At 39.6% G+C, this 24,296-nt stretch overlaps 1 protein-coding gene across 1 annotated transcript in view; it reads right to left on the bottom strand.

Annotated features, from left to right (window-relative positions):
• FRMD3 (FERM domain containing 3) overlaps window positions 1-24,296 on the bottom strand; it is an 88,380-nt gene that overhangs the window by 33,456 nt on the left and 30,628 nt on the right. Inside the window, exons 5-7 of the mRNA XM_041480759.1 lie at window positions 19,947-20,025; window positions 5,756-5,853; window positions 4,419-4,542 (exon numbers count right to left, since the gene is read on the bottom strand). Coding sequence (XP_041336693.1) covers window positions 4,419-4,542; window positions 5,756-5,853; window positions 19,947-20,025 — 301 coding nt within the window. The remainder of the gene's footprint in view (window positions 1-4,418; window positions 4,543-5,755; window positions 5,854-19,946; window positions 20,026-24,296) is intronic.

Raw genomic sequence — 24,296 nt, 5'->3', positions numbered from 1 at the left:
GTGCGAAGCACTTAAATGAAACAATTCCACCTTATTCTGGACTAGCTAAATCAAAATTTAGTTTTAGTGCTTTTTAATGTATTCAACATATGATGAATTTCAATGTATACAGCATGCAAGAAGTTGTTTAATCTTGAATGAAATTATACTAACACCCACAAAGAAAAGCATTTTATAGCAACCATTGCCAAGTCTTATAGGACAACTTCCCAGATTGTACTCAGACAATAACATTTATAGCTATGCCTGCCAGTGGCTCCACTGACAGCTGCACAAGAGCTGGAGAGCCACATCAGTGGAGGCTGGGATATACTGTGCTCCTGCTGGCACCAGTGTAAAAGCCACGTGGCAGCTGATGGGATGGCTAAGGGAAGGCAGTAAGAGTCAAAGGAGCACAGGAAATTGAAATCCTTACTGAGTAGTTACAATGTAGATGATGCAGCAAAGGATAAAAGTGTTATACGCCTTTCAAAACAAATTTAAGCAACACGTCTCATTTAACTTGGATCAAAGACAAGCAGTAATTTGCTACTCTGATTTTCAAGAAAATACTCCCTTTATCTTAACATTTTAAATGGTTTTTGAGATAGTTATTATCAGAAAATGGCAGTGATTTCATATCCTCAGAGGAAAATTTTCTTCTCCCAAAAGACAGTCTTTCACATATGATTCCTGCAAAGCATTTGATACACAAAGTAGAGACAAAAGCCTATTCAGTAACACCCAGGTATCTTGAGCCTGCATCCACATTGGCCATCCAAGGGAATAAAAAAACCCATACATTTACCTATATGAGTTCAGCATTGAAAACAGGCATTTGAACAGGTCATGTAACTTTGAAAAAGTAAATATTTGTGGAGGACTTTCAGGTAAATTCAAGACTTTTTACATAACATTTCCATAAATATGTGGTGCAATATTTCATATCAGGACTAAAAATGGAATACTAGTTTTCAGATGGCATATAAAAATACTTGACTTTCAACTAGTGAGTTCTTTTAAAAAAAGGAAAAAAACGAAGACTCCCACTCCCCTCCCACAAAACCACCCAAAAACCAAACAAAAAAAAAAAAAAAAATCAGAAGAAAAAGTCTACCAAAGCATTAGTCCTGTAAACATAAATTCCCTTGTTAGGGACGTATGACGATATTTCCTTTAGAAATCCCTGTATTTTCTGGTGCTTAGCCTCTGGGAGCTCTGGCTGAAAGGTATCTTTCCAAAAGTAGGAAACTTTATCAGACGAAAAACTCTGGTAAAGTACATAAGACCTGATATCAAATTCATTAGAAGGTATTTTTTCTTCTGTCTTTTATCATCTTCTGTACTCACCCTCCCTTAATGAGGGAAGAATAATTAATTAAAATTCACAAGACAGCCACAACTCAACAAACCTGCCATGAATTTCTGTCTGTCACATTTATATTTTTGCAATTAAGTGCAACAGAAAATCACACAATGGATTATATTTTGTTAAACCCAGTGATGACCTCATAGCCAAAACCAATAAGAAATAATAATACCCTGTCATACATCTGCTTTAAGTAATTAAAAAACGCTTCTAAATAACACTGAATGAGTCACTGGAAGCTGTCACAGTACTCTATTATTACTTCTGAGACACTCCTCTCTTGATCTTCATGCTCCTTTCTAAAGCTAAACTCTTCCGTCTTTCTGTAGGACAGAAGAAAAGGTGTGACCAATGAACAGGCCTTAAGGACGTTGGCACAGAATTCAAAGATCTGGCCTCTTCCAAGCCCCAGGGCTTTGGTGATATGGGAGCCTACTGCTGGAGAGAGATGTCATCATCTTTGTTTGTTTACACATGTGACAAAAACAAAGAATCTGGCTCACAGAGCTGAAACAGAGAGGTCACAATTCTGAAGGCAGATGAACGGCAGCTGGATTAAAAAGGCTCTCAGCCTCTAACATGTCACTCGAGTGTCTTGTAAGAAAAGACCTGAGGGACCCCTTGCAACTCTTAAAAATGCTCACTGAGCAGCACAATATTAATTGTTATCAGAAAATTTGACTTGCTGAAGAATGCAATGAAGCATATGTGCTAATCAATGCCAGAGAGAAGCCCACTTTTTCCTATAATTTTTTTCCAGATAATTATACCGAAATCTGATAATCTAGCACTGGAACTCATTCTATATACTTCATTATATGTCAGATATGTTTTATTAATTTATACTGCCAGAATAGAGATCCATGGAATTAAATACCCATAAAAAGGTAAAACTTCTGTGACTGGCAAATGTCTGGAGTAAAAAATGTTAGAGGATGATCAGTTTGGGGAAGACAAAGAGCTGCAGTGGGAAAATACCAAATAGCTGCTACCCAGGCAGCTCTGAAACTGCCTTCATTCTCTGATAGTAGACAAATAGGTAAGGCATACAAGATGCTGACATAAGCAAAGAAAACAGAAAATAAAGATGGCAGTTCTTGAGGGCTGCAAAGAGCTGTGAGCCACTGAGCCTAAAATTCATAACATACAAATTGGTAAAATATAGAACAGAAAGCACATTAAGGAACATATAAGTGGAATACATGAGAAGAATTCTGCTATAAAACATAGTTATGTCTCAAACACCTCCTGCGGGTTGTTTTTTCTGTTTGTTTGTTTGTTTTGTTGGGGTTTTTCCATAGGAACCAGCAGATCCACAAGCAAAAAAAAAGTCAGCCTGATACCATCTGATTTCCAAAAGGCAATAATGAATGGTGCCCCTTGACAACACTACTGAAGAAATTCAGGGACATCCTCATGTGCTGAGCAACCACTGATGGAAGGAATTCAGGAACTGGAGAATCCCAGAGGGACCTGTGTGAAAGTTTGTAACATTTACTGTCACAGGATCAGACAGATTACATCAGCAGAAAGGGGATTTAAAAGATGAGCTAAAAATGTGTCTGGTTATTAATAACAGCAGAACTAGATGATTGCATTCAAAAGGATGTGCAGAATTACACATTCATAAAAAAGCAAACCAACACAGAAAAATACATCTCTCCCAGTGTTACAAAATATAAAACCAACAAGCACTGGCCCACCAGCTTTCCATCTCTTCTCCTAACTTTAAGTAAAGCATGAGCCTGTTCTTGAAAGACTGAATTTATCAGACTTTTCAATAGCACCTTGGCTTAATTGATGAAATATCTTGTTTTTAAAGGTTGAATTTATCCTTTGGAAGTCTCTAGACACTGTATGGAAAAATACTGATAGTAAAATAAGTTATTCTTATTTTAAAATGTGGTTTCCATGGGTCTGTGTACCATGCAGGCTGAACTGCTTTAAAAAAATGTTAGCTATAAACCATTTAAAAACTCATTTTACTGAAAGAAATACAAAGAAAGTATATAGGTTTCAGGAACAAAAAAAAAAAAAAAAAATAAAAAGAGAAGACATGTTAATACTGGCAAGCTTATTGTCATGAGTGTTGAACTTTACTTGCAAAAATATCTTTTATAGGCTTCTGGAAATAAAAAGTGTTTTAAGCTTTAAGTCTCCTGAAAAGGAATTTTTCTCCTTTCTTTGCATATGTTGAAATATGAAAACAGAACACAGGGTAAGCAAGTGCAAAGGGCCTTGTAATCTTTCAATAAAAAATGTCCATCTAGTTTATGTAATTAATAATTTTATTTCATTTGATTTTCTGCACATCCTGTGCCTTTCCCCGTGTTGTGAGCACCATCCTCAACTAAGCAAAGTGCTGAGGGCCTCATGAAATCTTCCTCTAGACACTCTGCATGTCATTCACTAACAACCCTGAAGAGGGTATAGTTGCACAGCTCACTGCTCTTTCTTTCCTGAAACTCATTTAAATTAAAAGCCAAACAAATGATTAATCTGTTTTCTCCTTTGCTTTTTGTTGCAGTACTAAAAGTTTAGGACAGAAAAAAGAGCATGCAGAGAGTTCTGGATCTCACTTCCTTAGTCTTCCAAGGAAGTTACTTAATACATTTCTGTGCAATTCACCACTATGTTAACCACCTACAGATAAAATAACCTAATTATAGTTTCAATCAGGTCAATATCTACCAAGAATTTTAGAATTGCACTACAGACAGAAATTTCTGAGCAAAAAACGTGTGCTACCTAAATGAAAGATGTTGTTCCACTAATCAGCTAGAGCAGCTCTGATCATGAGAGCTGTTCCCACTAACCAGACCTACATTTCAAGCAAATGAAGTCTAAATTACCAGCAGTCATGCAGGAATCAACTATGATTAATGAAGGTTAACAGGCAAAGAAAACCCCCCAAGCTGAAACCACATTTTCAAATACAGCCTATCAGACAGCATATTGGTAGGGCTTATTATAATTCACGGAACAAACCCTCCTAAGTTAACATGCACTATTTGGAAACAGATAAAAGTATTTCTTAGCTGTCTTTTTATCAAACAGCATTATAAATTACCTGAATTCATTTTTATGCATTTCAGCTATTTTCTTCTCAAGCTTTTGTGACTGCTTCGGAAAAATCTTAAAGTCGCTGATGTAATTCTCTGGGTGTTCATCAGGATCATAATCACCAAGCTCAGCTGAACAGATCCAAAACACAAAACAAAACAGAAAAATTGAATTGCAACACTAATTAATTGGGAAAGAAGTCAGTAAGTGCATTGTAATTCAAGGTACTTCCACACTCAGTAAGAATCCAGTATATCTCAAGAAATGCTTCTTTGAGGAATTTATAATTAACTGAAGCAACAAAATCCTTATACCTGTCACTTTAATCAATGAGTTTCAAGAGAAGGTCATTGCCTTATTAACTACTGCATTAATTAGCAATATTGAACTATTTTCTGTGGCAGAAAATGCTCTGTAAAACAGAAGCATTGGCAATGTTCCCCTTTGAGTATCTATTTTTCTGGTACCAGGCACCACTAAAATAATGGATTCCTGATTCTCCCCTTTTTCACATGATTTATCTACACTGGCATGGAGTGGTCCTAATTCTGCTGTAGCAGAGAAACACAGGCCACAATGTTAATCAAGGTAACGGGCAAATTTGATTTCTCTTCTAAAAGATGTGTCACTTAGGTACACAAACCTGACATTTGGTGTTCTAATTTTCTGAATGAGCCTCATTTTATAAGGGCTGGGCTCAGTTTTGGCTTGGATACACTGCCTTCTAATGCTTTAAGAGCTTTGTTCACCTTAAGGCAGAATAAAGGGAACTTTCACACATATGATTTCCCTAATCTGACATATAGATGATTATTCCTCTCTGTACACTTCAAGACATCTATCTGAATTTGGTCCTAAGGAAATGATAGAGGGGGAGGGGGGGGTGGAGGGAAGCTAGGGAAAATAAACTGAAATTTCTTTCCCCTTGAATTACATCTTCTATTTTTGTCAGAGATTCCATCATCACACAGGTCTTCTTTAACATAAGAAAGAGCGTGAAATGACACTTTTTCTTGCTTAATTCAAATGGAATAGGCTATATTTCCATTCAAGATTCAGAATGGATTTTTTCTTTCTTGGTAAGTGGAATCTAACAATGATGCCATACTTTTTCACCAAAATGCTAAGATAACTTACTCGGTTTAATTTTTTTTAAGCTCCACTTCACTGGCTAACTGTCTGAATTACTTAAAACACTTCACAGTGCATATCAATAGAGGGAAACAGTACAACAACAATGAGAATAAGTTAGTGCTAGCTGTAGTCACACAAGTTTTGCATTGCTTGTTTGATAGAACCAACATATGAGTGGAGTATTTAAAGAAGCTGTCTGTTCACACTTACCTTGGACTATACAGGCACCCAAGTAGGCAGCATCAGAAAAAGAACACAGCAAACGGCCATGGAAAATGTCTCTTTTTATTTGTAGATATAAGAGGTATCTGAAATATAATTTTAAAAATCAAGAAACAATGTGCTGTCTTTTTATGACAGATTTAACATAACAGTGTGAAACCAGCTGTGCAACTATCTGGAATCTTCCTCTTGTTATTTCAAATGGCAGGAAAAAGAGGCAAAGCACAACAACAAGAAAAAAAATAGAGGTAAATAGATTTTTTTTTAATAACAGTGAAATAATAAGGGCAAAAATAACAAAACCCCACATAAAATGAAATAGAACACGTTTTATTTAAAATATGTCTATTAAAATGCTCATTAATAACATGAAATAAATTATGGTAATGTGAGCTTGTTTGAGCACCGCTGTTCTCATTATATACAAGTTTACACAAGGAAATCTTTCTCTTACTTTAGGCAAAATAGCACACTGACCACAGTGAAGATTTTTTTCCTCTTCTGGTTTTGGGTTTGTTTTGTTTTGGTTTCTTTGTTTTTGTTTGTTTGTTTGTTTGTTTTGGTGGGTTTTTTTGTTTGGTTGGTTTTTGTTTGGTTGGTTGGGGGTTTTTGTGTTGTTTTTTTTGTTTGGTTTTTTGTTGTTGTTTGCTTGCTTGCTTTGATTTGGTTTGGTTTTTGGTTTTGTTTTTTTTTTAAATCTGTAAAGAATCGCTGATGAAGTTTGATGAGAGCAATAACTTCATGAGGCCTAAAGAGCCACAGTCATAGGGCACCTGTCATGTGGGGGGTCACCTCTCCCATTCATCTCTTTCTCTAAAGAAATGGGGAGAAGAAAACAAAAGGTTCATTCTACCTCTGCCTTCTGCCACAGAGACCTTCTACCACTCACAGCCTCCTTCCCAGCACCTACCAGGTTACAGCCACACCATCCAGCTGCTTCACCCCTCTGGGAAAATAATCTATTTCAACATTGCTTCAACTAGACAAAATCTACCATCTAAAGGGTTCTCTTAAGATTCAGTGGCTTCTGCAGACCATCAAGACACTCCTTGACACTGACAGTCCTCTCCGACCTTGAGCAATATACATTATAGCCAATAAAAATGTAGTTTATGAGTAACACCAATGTCCAATATATTTTGTCCAAGTTACCTTCTTCTGTTACCTGGTCATATCATGAGCTTCTGCATCAAGAGCAAGCCTGGAAATACTGTCTGAAGGGCAAGAGAAACTTTTCTCCCTTCCTTGGATTTTTACTGAATACAATTAATGGGATAGAGTTATCAATAATAAAAGCAATCTTCTCTCATTGTAAACACATCCCTTTATTGCAAGATCTACAGGATCTTTACACTTCAGGGGTTTTTGGTTTTTGTGGGGTTTTTTTTTTTGGGTTTTTTTTTTGGTGGTTTGGTTTGGTTTGGTTTGGTTGTTTGGGTTTTTTTGCAGCACCTTATTTTCCCCCCTGTAATCAACATCCAGTAACAGCTCACAAATTCACTTCTCTATGTTGGTACTGCTATTCTACAGGTAGATCCCAGAGGAACTACCTCTAACAGAGTGCACCAGAGGCCTCAGTGAGATGAAGTAAAAATTCTTAATCTGCAATGACAGTGTACCAGAAAAGCTTCAGTATATTGATGTAAATACCATATATAACTTGGGCAATTGAGCAGTCCCTACACAAAAAAAATTTGCTAAGATTTTCCAGGGTGAAAAAATGGGATGCCATTCTCCAGAGGGACCATTAGCTTGAGGCCAGCCTGTGTTCAGCTTTTGAGCAGTGCCAAAAAAGCCTACCCAAGGTTTCAGAGCATGGCTTGTTAGCCAAGCTGTGAGGTCAACAGATCAACATTTGTAATTTCTAAGCAAATAGTTTGTTACTGACCACAACTGAAGACCTTCAGTGTCATTTGCCAACAAAACCAAGCTGTATGGGGGGTCTGTCAACATAGCTGGAGGGAAGTGATGCCATCCAGAGGGACCTTAACAGGCTTGAGAAACAAGCCTGCTTCCACATGCATCTGTGGAAACCTCATGAAGCTCAACAGGGCCAGCTGTAGGGTCCTGCACATGGGTCAGGGCAATCCAAAGCATAAAGACAGGCCAGATGGAGAATTAATTGAGAGCACCCCTGAAGAGAAGGACTTAGGGATGTTGGGGGATGAAAAGCTCAACATGACCCAAGAGTGTGCAATGACAGCCCAGAAAGCCAATCTTATGTTGGGCTGCGTCAGAAGAGGTATGAACAGCAGGTCAAGGGAGGAGATTCTCCCCCTCTGCTCTGGTGAGACCCTATCTGGGGGACTGCATCCAGCTCTGGGGTCTGCAACACACAAAAGAGATGGACTTGCTGGAACAAATCCAGAGAAAAGCCGCCAAATTGATCAGAGGGCCAGAGCACCTGTCCTATGAAGACAGGCTGAGATCTCTAAAGCAAGAAGGGCAGCCTGGAACAGGACTAAGACTTTAGAGCTCTTTCAAATGAAAAAGAGAAATGTATTTTCAATTGAAAGGAATTTTTGCACATTTTGCCAAAGACTCACTAAACTTCAGCCATTTCCTGTAATACTGATATAGTAATTTATGACCCAGGTCAGCAAAAACTTATGAAAAAAAAACCCTGACTCCTAAATTCACTAAGGTGTATTTATGTACTTAAAACTGCATACACTTACAGAAATAACTTGCAAAATAACTGATTTTGCTTCTTCATGTGTCCTTCCACCATAGCTGTTTTTTCCAAGCCCTGGCATATCTTTATAACTTGATTTACAGCCCTAAGTATCCAAGCTTAATAAGAAGCTAGTAAACGTATGCTTACATTCACAAATGTCTCTCATTGTAATAACCTCATTTCCATCTATTATCTGTTTGCGGTACAGATGATTCAACTTCAGGTCGGCCAAACCTTTCCTGCCATGCAGATTAAGGGTCAGCAATATCTATTCTTGTTTTTAAGCAGGTATCACGACCCCCAGAGACCATGTTGCTAGCTGCTTAACAGACAACTTATCTATTTTAAGGTGTTCAGTGAGGCAAGAAAGCTTTCCGACAGCCAAACTTTGTGATTTGGCCACATGGTGGTTTTTTATTTTGTTCAAGTCACTTCATACAGTTTATTCCCATAGCAAATGTATCTCCCAGTGTTGTTGCAGTCTCTCCAGCTGACAAATATGGTCACCTCCAGAAATCCAGCAATTCTTTAAAAGCAGTTATCTCAGCATGGTGTCAACCTTGACTCACTACTCTTTTCCGTGGTGCTGTGTGTGGTACAGTGGCAGAAGGCAAATGAATGTGTTTGCAATATTCCTGGATTGGGTGTCTTTCTACCTAGAAGAATTTTTGAGTTCTTTTTGCATATTATTCTGAATAACAACTTTGCATTTTGTCTTCCACAGCAGATATCATCAAGTACACTGCAAGAGCACCGGTTTCCTGCCAAAGTATATGAATTTCCACTAAACACTAACTACTACATACAAGTATGTAATATCACAAATAAGAGAACATATTTTCTATGCTTTACAGAGCCATGAAGAGAAAAGGGCTGAACATGAGCCATCAGTGTGCCCAGTTGGCCAAGAAGGCAAACGGCATCCCAGTCTTTATCAAGAACGTTGTGTCCCTACAGGGATTAGGGAAGTCATTCTCCCTCTGTACTCAGCACAGGTGAGGCCACACCTTGTGTCAAGTTTTGGGTCCTCACTTCAAGAAGGACAATGAGGTGCTGGAGCGAGTCCAGAGAAGGACAAAAAGACTGGGGACAGAACTGGAGTACAACTGCTACAAGGAGCAGCTGAGGGAGCTGAGGTTGTTTAGCCTGGAGAGGAGGAGGCTCAGGGGAGACCTTACTGCTCTCCACAACTGCAGGAAAGGAGGGCGCAGCCAGGTGGGGCTTGGTCTCTTCTCCCAGGCAACCAGTGACAGGACAACAGGACACAGTCCTAAGGGGAGACTGTGCATTTAGGGGAAGTTTAGGTTGGACATTAGGCTTTGGAATGGGCTGCCCAGAGAGATGGTGGAATCACTGTCCCTGGAGGTGTTTAAGACAAGGCTGGATGTGGCACACAGTGCTGTGGTCTGCTGAACATGGTGGTTTTAAATCCTAGGTTAGACTTAATGCTCTCAGATATCTTTTCCAACCAAATTTCTGTGACAAATTTCTGTGACAAAAAAACCCCAATTATATTAGCTAAAATACATTGCTTACTTGTTTGCTATTTTTGATATATTTTAAAATAAGAAAAAGTCATCACCCTGAAATCATTAACTCAGGGTACAGAAGCAGCCAAAAACAAAGCCAAGAGAATGTTGGGCAACACAGGGAATGATATTGTGAAAAAGATAGAGGGGCATTTTACCAGTACTTAAGCCTTGAAGTAATCACACCTTGACTTTTTTACCTAGCTCTGGTCCCTTCAGCCTGACACAGCTGAGCTTGATTAATAAAGAACTAAAATGAATGAGAAGACAGAGCCTCCCTTACAGGGCAAAATGGTGATGAAGAGAGAATAAAAGTGAGTCCTCTGAAGTCTTCTGAATGGGAAAGGCAAATGAAGAACTGCTGTCCACTGAATCCTCAACACTAGAGTTAGGGGGTAATCAGTGAAATTAGGAAATTGCTTAAGGCAGAGGAAAGAAAGCATCTGACATAGCAGATAGTAAACCAACTGCCTCAGAAGATTGTGAAGAAAAACAGTATTACCAAGTACAAAAAAAGAATGATTACACAAATATGAGCAAAATATCCAGAAAATTATACTAAAATGAATATGCATGAATTTAAGTATTGAAAGTCCTAATATAACTCCAAAATCCTTCAGTGAATTTGGATGGGAAGGAGATTATCTATTACATTTCTTGTTTTTTTTGAAACAGTAGGAAAGTTCTGTTCATGATAGCATGGCTTAAACCCATGAGTAAAACAGCTCTCCATTTGTAAAACAGATACTCATGACAACAAGCATGCCACACTGATGTCAGTACAGCTGTTGCCCTTTTTAACCTATCTGATCAGTCATAAGCCAAATTCTAGTAGAGGAATTAGGAACTTGGGATATATCTATCATGATTTCAAAGCATAATCTTCATCCAAACACATGAAAAAGGAAAATTCTACTTCTCTTAAAATATCTAACACCAGAAGTAGTAGGAATCACCTTGTTAGTGTATTTGAGAAACTGCATGACTAGTTCTGTGTTAACAGGCACCTGTAGAAAGAATCACCCTTCTTGTTCTACACCTTCTGAAGAAATATACTAATGCTAAAACATAATGAAGGTATCAGTACTCCATATTTCCATTCTGACCTATACCCCTCCTATACTGCCAAAATTGTGGATTCCTGTTAATAAAAAATGCCCCAAAACACCCAAATCTATTCCTTTAGAAAGAAGTACTTCATTTTATGCCCTGGGGTGGGGGGTAGGAAGGTGACTTTAATAACAGCTTTTAGTAATCTCAAATCTCAGACTTCTGTGGTCAGGATTGTGACTGCCACTTGCAGCTAGCAAGACATGGGTTTGTTCCCCTGGCTTCAGAGCTGGTCAGTGGCTGTATGGTCTTTCCTTGGGAAAAGTGTGATAAATTACCATCGCAGTAAGTTTATTGACAGCACAGGCTACTGGGGAAAACATCTTGATTGCTACTTAATAATTAATTTCACTGATGAGTAAAGCAGGCTAAGGAGTGGTAAATGATAAGCATTGTTTTGGCTCCTGGCTACATGAAAATCGCACCACAGCACGGGAATAGCCTTTTCTGCAAAACACCTTGACAGGACTACATCTTCTCTGCCATTCTGCCTTCCCCTCAGAGGACCACAAGAAGAGCTCTGAACATGTACAAGGTCTCTTCTCCCTCTGGTATAATCTCCACTAAAAAAAACATGACCCTTCTTGGTAATTTTTTCCCTACTCTGAATGTTATCTGCAAGCCTGAGGTGTCAAGTGCTTTTACTAAAAAACACTCACTTTTAAGATTTATGCTATTCAATCTGATTGCCACTGCAATACTGTTAAAACCAAAAACTCACTTGGCAACTGCCAAAGTGTCCTTGACAAAGCCAAAATAGACAAGTGGAGTTTTATAGATATCAAAGCATAGCTATGACTGCATACTTCAAGAAGAGCAGAACAGGGTACCAGGAAGAGCAGAGGTATTCCTAAGTGATGTCTGCAACAGGGCTAGCAGCACAGGCCCAGCTTGTATGAACTTACCTTAGAGCTATTGGTTAATAGCACAGATACATTGCACAAATTTCTAACTTGCAAATAAATCCCTTGATACTGAGGCATTAAGAACCAGATCCATTCACGCATTAACAATCACTGTCAAACTCAACTGGCCTCCTGCTTCTGGAGGGAAAAGCACCAGACCCTTCCAGCACATGGGAATATCTAGCACAGCTGATTGAGGCTGGACTAGACAAACACTGAGTGTGCCATGTTTGCATAACCCAAGTCTTTGACATTTTGTATGACTTCCAATAAAACAATTATTTTGTCTGCTTTTCTTGCTATACTTGTGACATTGATTTATGACAAACTTGTCATTGAAGAAATGTTTCTTGGATTACGAAGTATGGATTAGGGAAAAATGGCATTATGAAAGCTAGTTGAAATAATCCATCTTTGGTTAATTCCACCAGCTATTCACCCATGCCATCTTCTAGAATATTTTTCTTTTTCTATAATAATCATGGATTATCACTGATAAAGTATTATCTGTAGCATTTTAGAGCATTCCTTTGGGACCTCAAATGACTTTATAGTCTCTCATTTTAATTATACATACACAGTAAAATGTAGGAATTTGAAGATAAGAGAGCATGAGGCCCTGGGATTCTTTCATATATAATAAATAAAAACCACTGCTTTATTTATTACCTAAACAAGAACACTGAAAATAAATAACAAAATAGAAATCTGTGCCCAAGTATGATCAGTCTTTTGATCTATCTGTTCATATTCCCTTGATTGTTCACATCTTGTTCATGTACAGCATCTCAGGCTTTCCCAGCTGTGGGCTCTGAGCTGTGAGCAAGAGCAGGAAAGAATGGCACAGAGCAAAATATCTGTGCTTTTCACAGAGTCTGCTGGGATGCTGTGTATGCTGTGCATTGAGTGATTTCTGCAAGTAAAACTTTCTTCACAGTAATTTTTTTATCTTTGTATGCCATGTCAGCAGAATAACCTTGGGCATTATAGTGATTATCCTTTTTTCTGCACACAGTTCAACGCACATGGCAAAAGAAAACCTCTCCCTATCAAGCTGTCATGCTTTCTGGAAAAAACAAAGGGAATTAACCAAAAAAGAAACTTTTTTATTTTTAAAAAGAAAATTAAGAGAAAAGGAAATTAACAATAATACCAAAACGGTATGTATTCAGGCCTCTATCCCCAGTCCTGTCAAGCTTCATTACAAATGCTGATTTAAAAAGAAAAGAAACTGAAATTATGTTTTACAGGTATGTGTGGCAGGGGACGGGGGAAATGTGAAGATGTAGTGTCATGTTGCTATTGCTTAATTAAAAACTGGTGCTTATTACTCTCATTAGATATGCTCAATTATGCCAGTTAAATGCTATTTTCTAAAACTGAAGGATTTCACACCATCTGTAAATGACAGATAACCAGACCTAGAAAGCCACAGATGTAACATTCAGAAGAGACTGATATTTTCCACATACTACTCATGGAGCAGAACTCAAACCCTCAGAGATGGCCACAGTGTAAAGGAGTGTGTTGGGTTTGCATGGCTAAGCTTTGATAACAGTGGGCATACAGGGGTGGCTTCTGTGAGAAAATCCTGGAAGTTTTCTCCATGTTTAGCAGAGCCAATCCCTGGTGGCTCCAAGACAGACATGCCATTGACCAAGGCTGGGCCAGTCAGAAATGGTGATAACACTGCTGTGATAGCAGATTTAAGAAGGAGGGGGGGAAAGTGATTGCACAGATGTAATTGCAGACAGAAAAGAACAGGGTGAGAGGAACCACTCTGCAGACACCAAGGTCAGTGGAGAAGGAGAGGCAGGAGATGCTCCAGACTCCAGGGCTGCAATTCCTCTGCAGCCTGTGGTGCAAAGCATGGTGAGGCAGCCGTGCCCCTGCAGACCCTGGAGATCCACCTATAGGCCATGGACAAGCTCCACACCAGAGCAGGTGGATGTGACTTTGATCATGGGGCAACCTTTTGCAGCAACAGTCCTTCTAAAGTCAGATGGACTCCATCTCTCTAACAAGGGAAAAAAGATCCTAGCCCATGAGCTGGCAGAGCTGATTGAGAGGATTTTAAACAATGTATGGATAGGGAAGAGGATGAAAATGGGCTCTCCAGAGATAAGCCATAGACAGCAAGCCAGAGCCAGGGGTGAAATCAGCAGCCCAGCTGATGTGCACATACACTAGTGCATGCAGCATGGGTGACAAGCAAGAGAAACTGGAAGCCATTGTACGGAAGGAAAGCTATGATGTCACTATCATGGAAACATGGAGGGATGACTTGCATGACTGGAATGCTGCAATGGATGGTTACTTGCTCTTCAGAAGAGACAGGCAAGGATAGTGGTGGCTCTGTATATGAGTGTCCTGGCTCCTTACCCACTGGAAAGGTCCTTGATGACTGGAAGCTGGCCAGTATGGCCATAAGAAGGGCCAAAAGGAGGATCTGGGAAACTACAGGCCGGTCAGCCTGACCTCAGAACCTGTCAAGGTTATGGAACAGATCATCTTGAGCACCATCACATGGCACCTACAGGATGGCCAGGGGATCAGGCCCAGCCAGACCAACCTGATCTCCTTTTATGACCAGAGATAAGAATCATATGGTGATCTACCTGGTGAATGAGGAAAAGGCTGTGGATGTTGTCTACTGGGATTTCAGCAAGATCTTTGACACTGTCTCCCACAGCACTCTCCTGGGAAAGCTGGCAGCCCATGGCTTGGACAGGAGCACTCTGTGCTGGGTTAGGAACTGGCTGGATGGCCGGGCCCAGAGAGTGGTGGTGAGTGGTGCTGCATCCAGCTGGGGCCAGCCACCAGTGGTGTCCCTCAGGGCTCGATGTTGGTGCCAGTCCTGTACTGATGATCTGGATGAGGGGAGCAAGTCCACCATTGGCAAGTTTGCAGATGACACCAAGCTGAGTGTGTGTTGATCTGCTGGAGGGTAGGAGGGCTCTCCAAAGGGACCTGGACAGTCTGGATAGATGGACTGAATCCAATGATATGAGTGTGCCAGGTCCTGCACTTTGGCCACAACAACCCCCTGCAGTGCTACAGGCTGAGGTCAGAGTGGCTGGACAGAGGCCAGGCAGAAAGGGCTAAGAGAGTACTGAACATGAGCTAACAGTGAGTCCTGGCGGCCAAGAAGGCATCCTGGCCTGTATCAGCAACAGTGTGGCCAGCAGGACCAGAGCAGTGACTGTCCCCCTGTACACAGTGCTGGTGAGGCCACATCTTGAGTGCTGTGTCCAGTTCTGAGCCACTCAATTCAGGAAGGTCACTGAGTTGCTCAAAAGTGTCCAGAGAAAGGCAACAAGGCTGGTGGAGGGTCCAAAGCACAAGTGCTACAGGGAGCAGCTGAGCAAGCTGGGGTTGTTTAGCCTGGAGAGGAGGAGGCTCAGGGGAGACCTTACTGCTCTCCACAACTGCAGGAAAGGAGGGCGCAGCCAGGTGGAGCTTGGTCTCTTCTCCCAGGCAACCAGTGACAGGACAAGAGGACACAGTCTTAAGCTGCACCAGAAGATGTGTAGCTAGGACATTAGGAAGAAGTTCTTCACAGACGGGGTGACTGGGCACTGGAATGGGCTGCCCAGGGAAGTGGTGGGGTTATCATCCCTGGAGGTGTTTAGGGAAAAACTGGATGCGGCATTTGGTGCTATGGTCTAGTTAACTGTAGGTCATGTTATGTCATGGGTTAGACTCGATGATCTCAGATGTTTTTTCCCACCTAGTTAATTCTGTGATGCCTGAGGAGGCTCATGGGAGACCCATGGAGGGAGAAGCCTCCACTGGAGCAGCCTGTCCTTGGAGGACTGCACCCTGTGGAAGAGAGACCCATGCTGTAGCAGTTTTGAGAGGGACTCACGTTGCAGCAGGTCACTGAGAGCTGTTTCTCGTGAGATGGACTCACATCAGAGAAGTTAATGGAGAACTGTCTCCCACAGTGCAGGATGGAAAGGTCCCCTCTCCCTCAGCAGCAGAAGAAATAACTTGTGATGAACTGACCGTAACCCATAACCCATAACACATTTCCCATTTCTCTGTGCCATGGAAGGAGTAGGTAGAGTTGAGAAGGACAGAGGGGTGGGGGGAAGGGATTTTTAAGGTCTTATTTTACTCCTAATTATCCTGCTCTGATTTTTTAGTAATAAATTCCATTACTGTCTCAAATTGCACCCTCTCTTCCCATGATAGAATTTGGTGAGTGATCTCTCCTGGTCCTTATTTCAATTCATGGACACTTCATTACATTTTTTCTCCCCTGTGAGAGGTCTAGCTGTGGAGAAAAGTGAGAGAAAGGCTTTGGCTGATGCCAGGCATCCAGTCAGAGTCAACACACTAAAAAGAGCTCTTCCATTAAGGCTGAGCATCTTTCTCTACTTAAAAGATTATACAAACCATTGGAAAGTATATATACACTGCTTGTGTTGCAGTCTGCTTAGCCTCCAGTGCATATGCAGAGGCCAACTCATTTGAGAAAAATAAGTTAAATCCTTGCCACTTTCTCATCACAATTTTTTAAAAGGCATTGGGAAAATTGCCTAATTAATAAGGAAAATTGTAACTTTAGTGTTTATCAAACATGTTTCAAATGTGCCATTTCAGTGCTCTGCTGTGGAAACTATTTCCAAAAATAAGGACAGATCTTCTAAATCCATGTTGACATCCATTAAGATGATGAGCTGAGAAGCACTGAAGTGCATTAAGATTTGGACTTCAGTGACAAGTTGGGTTTCAGATGGGCTATTACTACATAAGCAAGAGAGATCAAGGCAACAACCCCCATGGCCTCTGAAGATAACCTGTGAGTTACCATCCTAACACCAGCTCACTCTAGAGAAAACAGTGACCAAGGACCACACAGAACCTCCCTTCCACAGTGAGAGGCAGAAATGTTTTCCACTGAATTTCTCCTTTAGCAATAATATTTCGAAGTGCCTTGACACCTGAAGGCAGACACTGATTTTATTTCAGAAGCATAGCTATGAAAATGGTTGTTAATTAAAACAAGAGGAGATGAAAGTAAGTGGCTGGAAAGGTACAGTGTGACTGACAATATTCTTAGCTGTCCTTAGCAGTGTAATAAAATATAGTGACAGGCAAGAACGCAGCATCATCTGTTGCCCAAGGCACTGCTGGCCTCCAAACATGCAGTGTGCACATGTTTTCAGACTTCTACAGGGTTTTTTTCTATAACATAGATGTAGTGATAACTTCAGATAGGTCATTCTCTGCCTTCATTTTCTGAAAATAGTTTCACATGTTAAACCACAGAGTAACTCAAGGATTACAGTCAAACCCAGCCAGGGAAGTTAAGACAGAAATGAAGCACCAGTAATCTCAGGGGACAACTCTTAAATTTTCTTCCTGCAAGCTATGTCTAAATCCTGAATAGTATCTCTACCCATGTTACACTGGTTTCACAGAAATCAAACCTTTACCCCATAGGCACAAATCTTCATGAACTGAACAGATGATTTTTTCACATCAGCTTTTTCTATGGAAGAGTATGAAAACCAGTTCTTTTTAAGACCTGTAAGTCCCTCTGATGTCTCTAAGATGCTTCATTAAAGATTTATTCCTATAAAGCTTTTAAAAAGACTGCATCGGCAATAATCCATATGAGGGATTAACCACCGGGTTAATTAATGTTCTGAAACAAAGAGTGGTATGGCAATGTGATACAATGTCTTACTGTAACTGAATTTCATTATTTAAATGGGGACCACAGACACCCATCAGATTTCCACCCAGCTGAAGGAAGTGAGAGAGCGGCTCTGACATCCATAAGCACGAACAGTAACAGAAATGCAAAACACTATTACTCTCACTCAGTTGGCTGCACATACAGCTGCAAAGTACAGATGGTTTTTAAGTCAATTGACAATATTATCAATTTATTTTCAAAACATCTTAAGAACACACAGCAAAAAATATGACTGTCAAGTGAACACAGCAGCACTAAAAAAAAAAGGCATAGCAAAATCTACCAAGAAGCCAACCAGTCCTCAAGGTTCCATGACTGTCCTCTGTAAAATGCTAATGAACATTCTTCTGCTTGAATTTCACCAATCATTGCAATTCAAGGAAAAGAAAAATAACTAATCTAGAGCATCACCAATCTAGCCAATCTAGAGCATCACCTAGAATCTGACCTTCTGCTTTGGTCATGAAGCAAATTCTCAGAGATGGGTTACATGACTGCACTTCACTTGCTCATTTCAGGAGAATTTTCTGTATTTTGTTATTGTGAAGACATATGGCAGAGATGAAGCAAAGCTTCCCAAATAACAACATTGGGAAACTATTAAGATGACCAGATACAAAAACATGTTGAATTCATGATGTCTCAAATTATTTTTCCTTTTTAAGCTCTTAATGGTATTGATTTTTATAAAAGACTGTAACTCATTTTTCACACAACAACTTAACTTTAAAAATTTATTTGAAATATTCCAGCAAAGACTAAAACATACTCACAGCCCAATAAACATCAGTGAGCCAATTCTTGGTGCTTTGTATTTCAATAAAACTTATCCTGGGAGGATATCCAGGTTTTTAAAAAGTTAATTTAGACTCTTGCATGAGAAGGTCTATACAATCGTACTCTGGATCATAAAAGGTAAAATGTTCATCCAAGGACAAAGAGTAGCAAATAATGAAAATCCATTGACTTCCTGGCTGGCAACCTGTTCACTCAGATGTACAGTTTCAGTATTTCACCCAAGATAAATAGCTATAAAATAACAGCATGCTCCAGCTGTTCTATACAAACTACAAATGTACCATGCAGCAGAACATAAGCTGTTTCTGAAACTTTCAGTACGAGGCCAGTGACAATGGGATGCCCCACGCTCATGAAGTGACTTGTGAGCACACGCACGCGTGGGCTTGGGGAAAGAATCAGCGAAGAGCCCAAGGCAACAAGTGCCACGGCGCTCGGTGCTTCTGCGGCACGCAGCCAGCAGTGGGGCCTGCTCACTAACAGGGTGGTGGAGCACACGTGTGCGCAGTCCTGCACAGCTGGTACAGACCTCAAAAGAGCTATCTTCTTGCACTTCTCCCCCGTCTGCACTTCTTGGAAAAATGCCCAGAGCAACAGAATATTCACGATGGCCAGTAGGAAGGACAAAGCTCCCATTCATTAAGCACAGCTGAGTTGTTGTACAGCTCTGTTTCTACAATAAAAATTTCAAAATTCCAACAGAAGCAGCAAGAATTCTTACCCTCCAGAGCAGCTGTACTTGAAAAGTATTAATATATTGCACCTCTATCTATATCAGTTTGTTTGTCTGTCATTACTTTGAAAAGATTGTCTTATTTGTGATCCTAAAGACACACCCAAGAGAAAATTAAGTGAGACTATACATAAATGTCTTGAAATAGTCAGGGCTGAATTAGATTTTCCAGATTATTTCAGAAAGGAAAGAAAAAAAAAAAAAAAAAGAAGAAAAAAAAGGAAGGAAGTGGCAGAAGAAAGAAAGAAAGAAAGAAAGAAAGAAAGAAAAGAAAGAAAGACGGAGGAAGGGAAATTCCAGGGAAGTTCCAGGGAAGGGAAGTTCCAGGGAAGTGGGAAGGGAAGGGAAGGGAAGGGAAGGGAAGGGAAGGGAAGGGAAGGGAAGGGAAGGGAACTTGTCCCTGCCAGAAAAAGAGCCCAGATAAATTTTGCCCAGTCTTTTGACCATTGCTTCATTTTTTGAAAGTTCTTGTAAAGTGTAACTACTTGTCTGTATGTTGTAGAAGTGTTCCTTTAAACTGCTTTAAAAAATCTATAGGAGCCATAGTACAAAGATGATCAGTATTGTGAATGTCAGCCTATGCTAATTTTATCAGGAATAGTGAGAACCCTACCCTGGACAACAATCTGCCTTTTCTTGAGCTTGTTAGCAAAGTACATTAAATGCACAGACTAAAAAAGAACAAAAGAAACAAAAAAAAAACAAAACAAAAAATACCTGGTGAGCTCTTCTTTAATCTTCAAGGGTTCATGTGGGTAGAATTTCACTCTAAAGCACATGGTATATGGTGGATGAGCTGAAACATTATAAAGAAAAAGCATGAGAACCGTAGGAAACAAATATTGTTTAAGCCACTCTGAAGGAGTGACCTTAAACCACTTACTAATAGTTAGTTTAGGCAGAGATTCAAGCAAGAGCATTATTATATATACTTTATTTTGGGGAGGTCTTTTTTGGCAAATGGTAAGCAGTAAGCAATGATAATACAACAAAATTGAAGAAACCATTTAGGTAATGAAACTAAAGACAGTATAAATATTTCTGTTCCCAGTATTTAATAAGATTATAGTACCTAACTCTGAGCAATGGTATCAATACCAGGCCTGATGTACAATCCTTTCAATAGACAAGAAAGAGGGGAAAAAGAAAGGGAAAAGGAGAAAGAGGAAAGGATCACAATAACAGGAAATATTTCAATTTTGCAATCAATGCCTCTCAGGCACTTTGATTCAGAGCAAAGTGCAGATCTACAATATTCTAGTTAGTTTTAATATATTTTGGTCTTTCAATGTACACAGACAATTTTGAATTTCTGAAACTTAGAAGAGATTGTGCTTTTACAGCAGGAAAAGGGAAAGCAGAAGAAAAGGGCAAGAAAAAATTACAGAGAAAATGGAAGACAATACCAGGTGAAATCAATAATTTCTTTTTTAAATTGTAAATTATAACAGTAATTAGTAAGCTACCAGAACATTTTACTGTACCATCTTCTTAAGCTTACCAGTTCAAAGGCTTGTATAAACTTCATATGGTGATTATTTCAACAATCATCATACTCTTCAAGCTACTCTGACTGCAGTATTTACATGTATGTTGCAATGTTTCAGAAACACATCTCTAGATATCACACAGTTCCATGTGGATGTGCAACAGCAATAGAAAATAAAAACTAATTAAATATTTAGTTGTGGTTGGTATCTTTTGGAAAGCTCAACTCTTCTTGAAGATAAAGAAATATTTTCCTCTTTTAAAATCTCACATTCTACTTATTTAGTACAGTCAGTTTCCACAAAAACTGCTGATTTAACTTTTTTTCCTTGTTTAAATAACTATTCATTTAAAACACAAGGAGGAATTTCAAGAGGGATGGGAATGGAAATATGAAAAATACAGGAAAAGAAAAAAGCAAATAATCAACAATAAATAGAAATTAAGGGAAAATTAAGAAAAAAAGAAAAGGCCTTAATTGTTCTCTAGAGATGGTTTGAACTGTCACAGTTTTTAGATCTGGAGAAGCCCTCTGAAGGCTAGAGAAACACTCAGTCTGTTTTCTGTGGGCTTTGCTGTCCTAGATGTGACTGCAGCATTGTCTTACAGTCTGCAAAACAGAAGATATCGTTATGTCTTCACTGCCCTGCAACAGCAAAGTAGGAGGTAAAGCGTCCCAGAAAGGAAAGCAGCCATGCAGAAGCTCACTAAGGAGTCATGTTGCCTGGACACACCGAAAGATAACTTAAGTAATCTTAAATGTTTCTGTCACTCCTCAATAGTCATGTAAAAACTAAGCAAGCGAAGAAAGCCCGCACTTTTGGAATACTGTTTCAGTTAAAAAACGTGACAGGAGAGACAACGTGTATTAAACAAGCAAGAGCTCTTCCCCTGTGGAGGGAAAAAAAAAGGAAAAAAGCCCACTTTTAAATGTTTTGGCAGATTTAGAATTAGTTTGGAAATAGCGATGAAGACATAAGAATAGCAATTTCATGTGTCTTCAGGGCCGTAGCAAATACAAGCCTACAGCAAGACTCCAAAAATATACTGAATTTTACCCAATTTTCTAGATGTCAATAAAAAAATTTGTCAGTGGTAAAAAGAAATAAATAAATAATGTTATATTGGAAGAGTCCCGTTCTGGCAGTGTGCGGTAAACACATAAAAGTATCAGCTGCCCTATACGCAAAGAGTATCACAGTGAGAAAATGACAGCATAAAATGTGCTATAAAAATAGCCCACATTTATAGGAAAGGTTAAAGTAGTAAATGTTTTACTTGAGCAGAAGAACAATATGTGACAGAAGTACACACCAATGCACAGGACATGCAGGAGACTTGTCAAGGCAGCTTAAAGCCTATTTCTCAAACCTTTTTCTAGGCTCAAGCTCCTGTAACAATATTCCTCCTCAGCAGTGCAGCGATACTATACAAGTCTGCTGCAGCCTGCTAAGCAAAGATTCCCTCTCTATTGCTGTGCAAGAATGGAACAAAAACAACTTGCAATTTGAAATGGTAAAAAGAATATGAACCTATCCATATAATTAATCTGTGGAGATAAGAATGTTCCCTGCAGTTACAGGAGATCCTCTTTTTCTCTTTCTTATTCTCAGCTAGAAAACCAGCCACAATGAACATTTGAATGGGGAAGGAGGGAACTCCCAAAGATATCCCCTTTACCTTCCATCTTAATTTTAAGGCAGATTATAAGCCTAATGTTCTTCCAAAGAGACATTTGATGATATGTAAATGTTTGGCAAGGCCTTTTTCTCATAGATTTTACCACACTGGAGAAACATGCATGAGGACTTAATGTTCTCTCTTTGGTTTCTCATAGCAGAAACCAAGGCAGGCATTGAATTTTATCAGCTCAAGAGATGTGATTGTCAAGCCAGATAATTTCTCAATTCCTTGAAAGTAAAATTACTTTTGACCACTACATATTAAAGTGGAAACATTAACAACAAACCTTCCCAAAGTAGAATTTGCAGAAACACATTTCATCAACACAAAGCTATCAAGGCATATAATCAGTTTTTAAGTAGCTATTTCTTACAAGCCTTTTCTTTTGGAGCATCCTTTATCTCTCAGATAAGAAGCAGCTGGCATAGCAAAATGCCTGAGGTTCTGTCAGAATTTCCTACCATCTGAGTTCACTTTCTCACTAAAAACCATTCACAATTACAATAATTTCAAAGGACTTCAGTGTGGAGAATAGTATTTGCAGCCAGCCCCACTGAAGCAGAACCATTAATTTGCCAGTTTAAATGCTAACAGTACGTAAGAGGTGAAAGAAACAGTACAAATAAAATCATTTAAGTTACGTTAAATGCTGAAAAAAAGTCATGACCTAAACCCTCATGAAGGAGCTACACACAGAGCATAGTTTTCAAGGCAACTGGTTGTATGTTTTTAAAGTTTATTTCATTTACATTTAACTAAGATACAGTATTCTTTGTATTCCATCAAAAAGGAAAGGTCTCCCTAAAGTATGCCCAAACCTACAACACCATGACAAGAACAAAGAGGGATGTGGGAGATGCCTCCCTTGGTACAGAAATCAGTAAGTAAGGGACTGAGTCTCACAAGAACTATTTTTAAGCACTCTACAAAAACCCCACATATTCACATTACCATTTTCTTCACAGATAAAGAATCTGAAAAAAGAATAAAATATTTATGTGCTCTGGTTTTGGCTGGGGTAGAGTTAATTTTCTTTGCAGTGGCTGTGTTTTGGATTTGTGTTGAACAGAGGGTTGATAATACAGAGAAGTTTTTCGTACTGACACCCGGGTCAGGAGACTATGAGTGCATGGGAATTTGGGAGGAGATACAGGTACAGGATGGATGACCCCAGCTGACCAGAGGAATGTGCCAGATGACATGACATCATGTTCAGTATATAAAGCAGGAGGAAGAAAGAGGAAGGGGAGAATTTTGAAGTAATTGTCTTCCCAAGCCACTGTTACGTGTGATGTGGCCCTACAGTCTTGGAGATGGCTGAACACCTGCCTGCCCATGGTAAGGGCTGAATGAATGCCTTGTTTTGCTTTGCTTGTGTGTGCTTTTCCTTTCCCTATTAAATTTTCTTTGTCTTAACCCATGAGTTTTCCCCTTCTCCAGCTTTTACCCTTCTCTTCCTCATCCTGATGGTGTGGGACTGAGTGAGTGCCTATGTGGGGCTGCCAGATGACATGACATCATGTTCAGTATATAAAGCAGGAGGAAGAAAGAGGAAGGGGAGAATTTTGAAGTAATTGTCTTCCCAAGCCACTGTTACGTGTGATGTGGCCCTACAGTCTTGGAGATGGCTGAACACCTGCCTGCCCATGGTAAGGGCTGAATGAATGCCTTGTTTTGCTTTGCTTGTGTGTGCTTTTCCTTTCCCTATTAAATTTTCTTTGTCTTAACCCATGAGTTTTCCCCTTCTCCAGCTTTTACCCTTCTCTTCCTCATCCTGATGGTGTGGGACTGAGTGAGTGCCTATGTGGGGCCAGTTGCTGGCTGGGGTTAAACCACAACACTATGAAAGATGAAAACAATTTTTAAAAGCTGTTGAAAAACTTGATTGAAATTTTA

Source organism: Pyrgilauda ruficollis, unplaced genomic scaffold (assembly GCF_017590135.1).
Source record: "Pyrgilauda ruficollis isolate IOZ18807 unplaced genomic scaffold, ASM1759013v1 scaffold53, whole genome shotgun sequence".
NCBI lineage: Eukaryota > Metazoa > Chordata > Aves > Passeriformes > Passeridae > Pyrgilauda > Pyrgilauda ruficollis.
This window is presented reverse-complemented; position numbering and strand designations above follow the sequence as displayed.